Genomic DNA, 9,986 nt, shown 5'->3' with positions numbered 1-9,986 from the left:
GTCTCTTTCCGTTTACCTAGAAATAGAACCCTTGCGTTATAGCTTCTAGAAAACGTTCGAAGCAAATAAAAAAGAAAGTAAATAAAGAGAGAGAAATGCGAAAAGATTTCGGAGAAAGAGTAATAAAGTAATAATAATAAAAGTAAAAAAGAATGAGAAGCATCATTAAATTCTATGATTGCAAAAGAAACGGAGCACATGAAAAATAAGTTAATGAAAATGTGATATGAGATGAAATATGTTGTCTGAAAGATATTAATAATATTTTTTTTCTTTTAAGTTTAAAAATAAATATTGTCTTTGAAATTAAACACGAGAAAAAACTCATGAAATTCAACTTATTGGTTGCTTTATATCCAAAATTATTAAATATTTTTGTAATAAAATTATTGAAAGGGTATTTTTTTATGAAGAACCCATTCCATCTAAGAAACAAAAATGCCGTTTTTTGAGAAACAAATTCCCAAGCAATAAAAATAAACTTTTCATTAAAATAATTTAAATGAAATCAATTTAGAAATTTTTTGTAAAGAAGAATCGGGAATAAAAAGTATTTAAGGAAACGAATCTGATTACAAACAATTAAATGGCGCTTTTTTAAAATCGGACACGTAAAAGAAAAGCGAATATTATTTATGTATTTGTAAAAGAAATAAGAAAGGCATTTCTGCACAATTTTTTTAATCTATTGAATTGTTTTATGCTGGCGAAGATGGAATTTTATAATCGTTAATTCATCTATATCGTATTTAATTTAATTTTAGTTGTCCAATAACTTGCATTCAAATAATTTTTAAAAATAACTACCTAAATCAAATTAGAAATAAATATTTAGTTTAATGCAAAAAGAACCAAAAAGAAAGATAAGATGAATCCGGTCTGAATACTTTCTCAAGAGTCACCCTCAGGCAGGGATTCAAACCAGGTTTTTTTTCTGTGAGGGGTCTGATTTTTTCCTTCCAAAACATTGAGCCCACGTGAGCAGAAATTCACAGAAAATTAAGATTTTCGAGATAAAATTAGTATCACAAAATTAAAAACAATAAATTTTCCCCAATTTTTTTAAAATCTAAGAGCAAACAACAACAAAAAAAGACCATTTCAACATAAAACCAAAAATCATTAAATTAGGAAAGCAAAGCACATACCAATTGAAAGTAAAAGTCCAAAGAACTGTGTAAAGAAAGTAAACCTATCAGTGCAAACGTACTTCTTTAAACTGCATTAAAAAATTAAAATTAAATTAAATTAAATTAAAGCATTTAATTTTCTCGTGTTTAAAGCTGTATACACCTACCTCAATGGTTTTTTTGCTTTTATGTTTAAATGGTCTTTTTTTGTTGTTTGGTCTTAGGTTAAAATATGGGAATAATTTATTGTTTTTAATTTTGTGATACTAGTTTTATCTCCAAAACCTTAATTTCCTGGGATTTTCGGGTCACGAGGGCTCAATTTTTTTGGACGAAAAAAATAAAACCCCTCACAGAAAAAAAACCCTGGTTTGAATCCCTGCCTGAGAATGATCCTTGAGAAAGTATTCAGTCCGGATTCATTTTATCTTTTTTGGTTCTTTTTGCATTAAACTTAATATTTATTTCTAATTTGGTTTAAGTTCATTTGTGTTTTAGTTGTAGCAGCATTAGCGCTCTCTAAATGAAATTTTTTTTATTAGTTTAGTTCATTAAATTTTTAATTGTATTTCAAAATGATTGCTTTTGGATTGATATTTTCTTACCTAAATCAAAGTAATATTTAACAAATAATTGTTAAATATTATTTTGATTTAGATAAATATTTGTAGTATTTCAAAAAAATTTGTTACATCATTTTAATTACTAATTTATAGACATGCATTGAAATAAAAATATTTTAGTAAAGAATAAAATATTTTCATTCCTATCAGCAGTTCAAAATTCTCAATTGATGGAAAGCTTTTGATAGTTAGTTATTTTTAATTTTATTTTGAATAATTCATTGCCAAATCCCGACAACAATTTTTAATATTTACGCAAACTTTCCGTTAGAGCAAAATTTTAAGAATACAATTCCGATATAACATTATAGAAAATTGAGTCAACTCTCATTTAACATAGCATTCTGACAGCACAATTTTCATATAATACGACTTATTAAACATGCAAGTTTTTCATATGTCCTAAATTTTTTTTCATCATACTCTCTGAATACAGTTTTCAGAATCTGATTGAATAAATTGGGTGGTAATATGGCTAAATGCATTTCAAAATTTTTTAATTAAATAGAATTAGTTTTTAAATTCGATAACAAAATATGAATAAACGAAAATAAGAAAATGTAACCAATATTTTTAATCAAAAATATTTTTGTTTTGAAAAACATACATATTCTAGAAATTATTATAAGAATAACGTTTACGATATTGTTTACAGTTACAACAAGGATAATACACAATATCATATAATAGAAGACATGTTGATATGCTATGTTATACACATATTAAGAAAATGAGGAATTACACTTTAAAGTATGATTCCATGCATGATTTTGGTTTGGGATTACTCGCAAGACAATATTTTTTCTATTCTACACAAAAATGAGAAAAGTGACTTACTACAACCACAAAATGCAACATTAAAATATGCACAAAATGAACTTTGACAATACACTTGAGTTTATTGAGTAAATGGCATTAAAAATAATGGAAATGAACGTGAGATTTCATTTACAACTCACGAAAGAAATCTGTATCAGTTTTACTGATATATAGATAAATCAAGACACCTATACTGCACACAACACAGTTTTTTTCATACATCATGCTATCGTCGTTCATGACGAATCGTCAGAATCGAGTAGTTGTCCTGACTGACTAATACAGAAATTGTTTAGAAAGGGCCAACTAAAGTCTTCATATCCTCCCTCCCCTTTAATTTCAGAACGGCGACAGCTGTAGTAATAAAAGTGGCTATACGAAACACTACAAGACTATTTATAGCGTCTCTTAACAGCAAAAGACAATTACAAAGTTGTAGATCATCCTCGCTTTAGTAAAAATTGACATTTAAAGCACATTAATGACAAGGGGTCTAAGATGGTCTACACCACTGAAGTGATGCTTTTCTTTCATATCTCATATCGTTTTCAAAAGGAAAAAAGAATGAAAGCTTGAATTTTGCCGCTAAGTTGCAATATAAGTGGCAGCACAAAGTTATAATGAAATTATATCACTCTTATGGCCACTTTTTTAGACATCCCTTTTATGGTCGCCATTCTGAAGTTATCGATAAGGGGAGCAGGACTTAAGTGTGAACCCTGTACACATAAAACAGGATGTTGTGTTTCTTGACTTGGTGTCATTTATCGACCTTAATTTTTTTTAACTTGAATTACAGAAAGCAGGTTGCTGTGTTTGTTTAATGATTACTTCGAAAGTAAACGACAAGCCTATTCATGACCAAACTATGTTTAGAACACATAAGACCGAAAAATGTTATGCGATTTAAAACGACTTCTTGAGCGAAACATATTGAATAATTTCATTTTTTTATAATTAATAGGTTTCTGGAACAAAATATTTCAATATTATATATATATATATATATATATATATATATATATATATATATATATTAAAACAAAGAGGAATATCATTTTTTTTTCTTTTTTTACCTTCGACTAGAAAAATTAAAATATTGAACTTAAGGTAACATTTAAGGATATCACCTATATTTTCTTGCAAATCGAAATATATTGTCATTTAAAGTTCACATTATTTTGCTTATTTCATACTACAGTTTTTCATATTAAATTTTTTTTATGTATCATTATTCGCATAACTCATGGTCATAAAATTTTATTTAAGCTGTGGAGTTTCTTTTAACTTTTGAAAAAGTCAGATATTAATTTAATCCTAATTGGTATTTTTCTTTCAATAGTTTAGTGTTAACACAATTTTATTGGATAACAGCATTGACTGAATTATTTTAATTTCATTCTGACAATAAACCTCACAAATGCACAGCAATCAAATTTTATTTTGTAATTCACAGTGATTTACTAACTTAAAATTTAATTAGCTTTAAGAAAAAAGTACTGAAAGACTCCTTTTCCTTTAAAAATTAATTTTATAAAAATAAAATATCCATCTGCTATATAAATAAAGTTTTTTTAAAAAAAATATTAACTTACATATGCTTTTGCCAGAAATTGTTTAAAAAAATTGAAACTGATACATTTTTGTACTAGAATGAATAATTAACGGCAGAAATACATAATTTTTCCAACATTTGCTTTTTTAAAATAGTGATACATTTCAACAATCTACTAAAAAATAATTTGTTAAAAATTACCATTTTTGAATATGCGCTGAATTTTCAAAATAGATTCACTTGTTACTGCACGATATAAACTATCGATAGACTTGAAAATATAGTTTATTAATAAGAGTCAAAAATATTTAAACGAGCCATTTCTTATTATAATAAATTTCATGTAATATTTTAAGTTTTATCTGAATAATATACTATCTGTTGAAAATATAGTATACATTGTTGAACAAGCAGCTATGTTTAATAAAGTTTAAATAAAAGAAAAGGAACATGTGGTTTTAACAAAATAACGGTTGGATTTCTTAACTATGGAAAATAAGAAAAGTTTTAGATATTGCTTAAAAATGCATTTTGGTGATTTTCAAAACAAGGACAGTTAAATATCACAATGGATTAATAGCTAAAAACTTTCGAGTGTTCCTGTTGATAAAATTAGGATTGAAATTAAAATTTTAATTTTTGATAAGGCTATGACTAAATTTATAGCATATCTACTAAATAGGAATATGACTTATTTTATGACGACTGTTTTTGAAAAAACTGTGATGGATTTTGAACTAACAGTTTTGGATGGTTTTGAAATTTAGTAACTAAATGAAGAACGATAAAGATAAAAAAAAAAAAAAAAATCGGAGGACATTTTAAACAATGATATGTAATCTTTTAATAAATAAATTAGAATTTGCATTTGAGATTAAAATCAAAATTTCTGTAAGCGATATATGATTTAGGGCTAACTATTGTATGATTTAAAAAGCTAGTTTTACAATGGAAACTGTTTTGTTCAAGTACTAAAGTAAAGTTGTCAATGAATATTATAATAACTTAAAGTAGTGAATGAAATAACTTTAGTTTAGTGACAGTAACAAAAAAAAAAAGAAAAGAAAACACAAGAATTTAAAATACAAAACTAAATGAATAAAATGTATACTATATTATTAAACGGACAGAAAATATAATTTAACAGGATTTTCAAAAACTGAATACTTTTTCGCTCTTTTTATGCACAAATGTGAACTCTACTAGATGTTACTCTATGTGCACCATAGTGAAGGTTCAAAAGTGCACGTGCTTTCCGCGAGAGGGAGTTCTGCCTGTCGCGCTGTTAAGCCGCTGTCAGTCGCAGCGGTTGCAATTTGAGTGCCAGTTGGTGGTGGTTGTAGTGGTGAAAGATACGCAGCTTCCACGGTTTTGAATCCCTCTAGCGCTTCTGTACAGCTTGAGGGTGTTGTCTCTCTCGCAGTTAGATGAGCGATATGATAAGGAGTATCTCTGTGATCCGTGAACGGTGCGACGTGTAGACCAACGGCGCCACAAATGACGCATAGATTTTTGAACCTGAAAATGAAGTGCATAAGTGCAATATCCTTTAAGAATTAGAAGCAATATTATATAAAATTCGAAACGTAATATTTTGTAAGAATCGAAATAAAGCATTATTTAAGAAGGAGACTGCAGTAGTCCTTAAGAATTAAACCACAACAATTTTTTTTTAAGAATCGATTCTGAGTTTTCGAAAAATCGAAACGATTTTTTTAAAGAACAACATTTTAAAGAATTTTTTTAAGAATTAAAACACGCTATTCTTTAAGAATTGAAATACAATATTCTTTAAGAATTAAAATACAATATTCTTTAAAAATTGAAACACTATATTCTTTAAGAATTGAAACACAATAATCTTTACGAATTGAAACACAATACTCTTTAAGAACTGAAACAAAGTACTCTTTATGAATCGAAACATAATATTCCTTAATTTCGTTATCAATGTCCTTTATCAGAATACAGCATTCATTAAGAATCAAACGATAATATTTTTTAACCAAAGAATTACAATATCCTTTAAGAATGGTAATACAATATTCTTTAAACAATAATTTTTAAGAATATAAATGATGTATCCTTTAAGAGTCAAAATAGTTTTTAAAAATTATTCTTTGAGAAACTAAATACATTTTTTATTACAATATGTTTTAAGGATAGAAATATAATATTTCTAAAACAATATATATAATATTCTTTAAGATTTCAAAGAGTTAAGAAATGAAAAATATAAGAGCAAATACACTTTTATAAACAAGATATGTTTTATATTTTTGACAATCTTTCTAAAAAAATAATGCACTAGTATATTGTGTATATTAGAGCATTACGAGTGCTTTACTAATATACTTAGTAGACTAAAAGATTATTTGTTTCTGTGAGTGACGAAGAATAATTTTTTCGCATTTCACTGAAAGACTATGGCTCAGAGAAAGGTTTCTCTTTGTTTCTCCATCATATTTCGATACATTTTTTTAATTACGGCCATAGAGGAATTATTAAAATTGTTTCAAGAATAATTAGTCCATTACAGTCTCTCCAAGTTCTACATTTAAAGAACATTGCAGAAGTTTTAAAAATAAAATACTTAATACTAAAGAACATTTTCAATTTCGAGGTTCACAAGTTCTATATTTTTAGCAATAATAAAAATCAATTTTGAAAATCTTCTTGAAAGTTGAATCCATTTTTGAAAACGTGACGGTAAAAATAATCATACAGCCACGGCATGTACTCATAGGTCACGTTTCGCTTAAAAACTAAAATACTGTCGAAAAAAAAATAACATTCTTGCCTATAAACGTTTTCGATCGATTTTAGAAATAATTATTGTCAGCAAAAGTTCTGCAAATAAACGAAGAAATAAATTTCAAATTCTGTTTTTCGAAAAGTAGAATTTATAGTAAAAACAACTGTTTTTATACAACGTTGTTTTATAAACACTTGTTTGTCAGTCAAATCATTTATTAACTAATTATAAAATACAGACAATTTCTGAAATTCTAATATTTCATGAAGCAGTACGATGGCAGAAATTTCCCATATTTTTCTCATCTCAAAAGCCCTACGAAGCTCTTACATTTTCATTACATCACACTTAAAAATGTATCGCCATAATGTCTTCTAAAGTCTTTGATCTGGCTCAACATACAACCATGTTCCTGCATTTACAACTTACATGCCATTTCAATGCTTTGTCATCATTGATCATTAGCATTGTAGACGCATAAGTGAAATGACTGCACTTTTGTGAAAGTGCTCGAATCATTACAATCAAAAGGTATTCTTTACTCCGAGAAATAGAATTACTCGATACTATTTATTGTTGACATTTATTTCAGAAAATTCCTCTGAGTGAGGAAATAGAATTGTCGAAACAGGGCAAACACTTAATGCATTTATGATTTCAAAAGAATTATTAAAATGGCAATTGATAAAATATGTTAATGAAACTTGTCCCATACACTCAGTATTTTCCAATGTTTGTAATCATATTATATTTTTAAATATCTACAACATTATTACAAAATGAGTGTTGAACGGACTTTTAAAAACAGCTTTTCCTCAAGAAATGGCACAAAGTATATCTTGGTATATTGGAACAAAATTAAAAAAGAAATTCTGTAAGCATTATAGGACTAAGCATGAAAAGAAAAGTCAACGTCAGACACTTCAATCTGAGGATCGTGGAAACTAAGAAACTGAAAGAAAATCGCAAGAAGAAAGGACTATTGATGGAGAAAAAAACATCGACTGTGTAAGAAGCCCATTGCTTGTTCCCCTACAAAATCCATCCATTCTGCTGCCAGACACTTACATCTGTCACTTTCAATTACCCGCTAAGCCGGACACGACAACTTGTGATTGTACATAATTAAATTGCGACTCTTAGAGGTACCTGAGACAAATAATAAACCAAGGCAAAAAAGCTCGCACTTTATATAGAATCCTATATTTCCTTCTGTAAGATTATGTTGAAGACATTGATGCCTCATGTATTGGACAAATATACGAGATATAGAGATAGGATCTGAAGCAAAAGATCATGCCCGTGATATTACTCTCTCATTTTTCTTTATAAAATTTTAAAATTTCAGAGCGATTTCATAGATACCCTATATTTGAAATAGGAGAAAATTCTTTGCTAATAACATGTTCATTAAGCATTAAAGAACAAATATTAACTGAAGGATGATTGACCTTTCCGACTTTAAATAAGATGACAGGTTGGATCATTTTGCGTGTTACTAGTTTACGTCGCAATACATTTGAAGATATTTAATAGTTTGCCTTATTTCTGTGCTTAATTAATATACACTAGGTTTCAGAAAGATGACAGATGTTTCATTTACTATATAGTTATCACACATTAGATTCGAATAAGAGGATAGGTCGCGTAATTTTGCTTATTACTATTTTACTTCACAATACATTTGAAGAAATTTAAAAATATGTCTCATTTTAGTGCTTCACCTATTAATGATACACACCACATTTGAAAACATTTAACATTTTGCTTCATTTCAGTGCTTCATCTATTAACTCAGAAGTATAAAGTATATGCAGACGGGAAAGACGATTTCTATTTATCTAAAGAATACATTAATTACAGTTACAAATATAACACAATACTAATACTGTGATAATAGTTGGCAGGATGATGGTAGGTATAGTGTCATTTTATTTATATGCGGTGTCAAAACCTTCCTTGCTTCAGGCGTACCAATAATCCCCAACAGACTTTCTAAAGCAGCTGAAGCATCACGCATTGACCCACCCAGAAGCACATGGATAAATCTGAATGCTCGGGCTACGGCAAAAGCATTGGCGAGAATTAAGGACTATCGCCAGTCACAGTACAGCACTTCCTGTGGAAAGTACGTCCCGTCATCGGTGGGAGTAGTCGACCCCACATCATTTCTATATTCATCCGAATGTCGAGAACCAACTACCATGCCAAAAGCTTCTCTTCCTCATATCTGAGGGGCCTCCCGGTTGGACAAAACGGCTAAATTCATGAGTATCATATGTTCAGACATCGGGCTATTTGTTCATTGAGGCAGACGGAGGTTGTTTGAGGATTTTCTGTTCATATGTGAAGTCAACATGCGTCTTACGTCGCAAAAGAGTATCACTCAATTTTTTTAAGAAATTGCCCTAGATGATATACCATAGCAATTTGATTGAGCATTATTGAGCGTTGAAAGTTTCCACGTTTTCCATCTAATCGATGAGTAAAAGTCCATCACCAAAAACGAAATCAAACATCAATTTTCTTGAAGTGGTAGAAAATAATATTTTTTGGAGGTAGAGGATCAGAATTCCCCATTTCCTACTCTATTGATTAGCATATTAATCTTCTGCGATTAAACCCAACCTCATTAAGGAAAAGCAACCGCCACAAATTTTACTCAAAGAGAATTTTTTATTTTCCCTTTTATGATAATTCCCGGGGGGGGCACCTCGAAAAGAGGATGAGATGCTTCCGGTATAGTGGTTGGATCTCGCCACCCTTGAGGGTACACAAAAAAAGTGGGGGATCTGGCTCCTCCCATCGAGGATGGGACGTACTTCCTTCGGGAAGGGTTGTACCGTGGCCGGTAATGAGCCTTAGGATTCAACCACAGTTCCCGACAGTGTTGCTGTTGCGGTGGTCCGGTCATTCAGTTTTCTTTATCCGTGTGCCTCGGACGGCTCGGAGAATCGGTGATATGACTTCACTTTCACTATAAAATACTATAAATGACTATCTATAAAACAAAATATAATACCCAAGAACTACTTACTTCACCATTTAAGAAGCAGTAAAGGATAGCCACAGTGAATCCCTGTGAAAAACGAAAATGCAATGAA

At 29.3% G+C, this 9,986-nt stretch overlaps 1 protein-coding gene across 1 annotated transcript; it reads right to left on the bottom strand.

Annotated features, from left to right (window-relative positions):
- Window positions 1-5,238: 5,238 nt before the first annotated feature.
- LOC129966979 (uncharacterized) lies at window positions 5,239-9,954 on the bottom strand. Its single transcript, XM_056081603.1, has 2 exons — window positions 9,920-9,954; window positions 5,239-5,645 (listed from the first exon to the last, which is right to left on the bottom strand). The coding sequence occupies exons 1-2, from the start codon at window positions 9,925-9,927 to the stop codon at window positions 5,342-5,344; spliced, it is 312 nt and encodes a 103-aa protein (XP_055937578.1). The 5' UTR covers window positions 9,928-9,954; the 3' UTR covers window positions 5,239-5,341.
- Window positions 9,955-9,986: the final 32 nt, after the last annotated feature.

This window comes from Argiope bruennichi, chromosome 4, assembly GCF_947563725.1.
Source record: "Argiope bruennichi chromosome 4, qqArgBrue1.1, whole genome shotgun sequence".
Taxonomy (NCBI): Eukaryota; Metazoa; Arthropoda; class Arachnida; order Araneae; family Araneidae; genus Argiope; species Argiope bruennichi.
The sequence above is the reverse complement of the archived record's forward strand: the minus strand, read 5'-3'. Positions and strand labels throughout refer to the sequence as shown.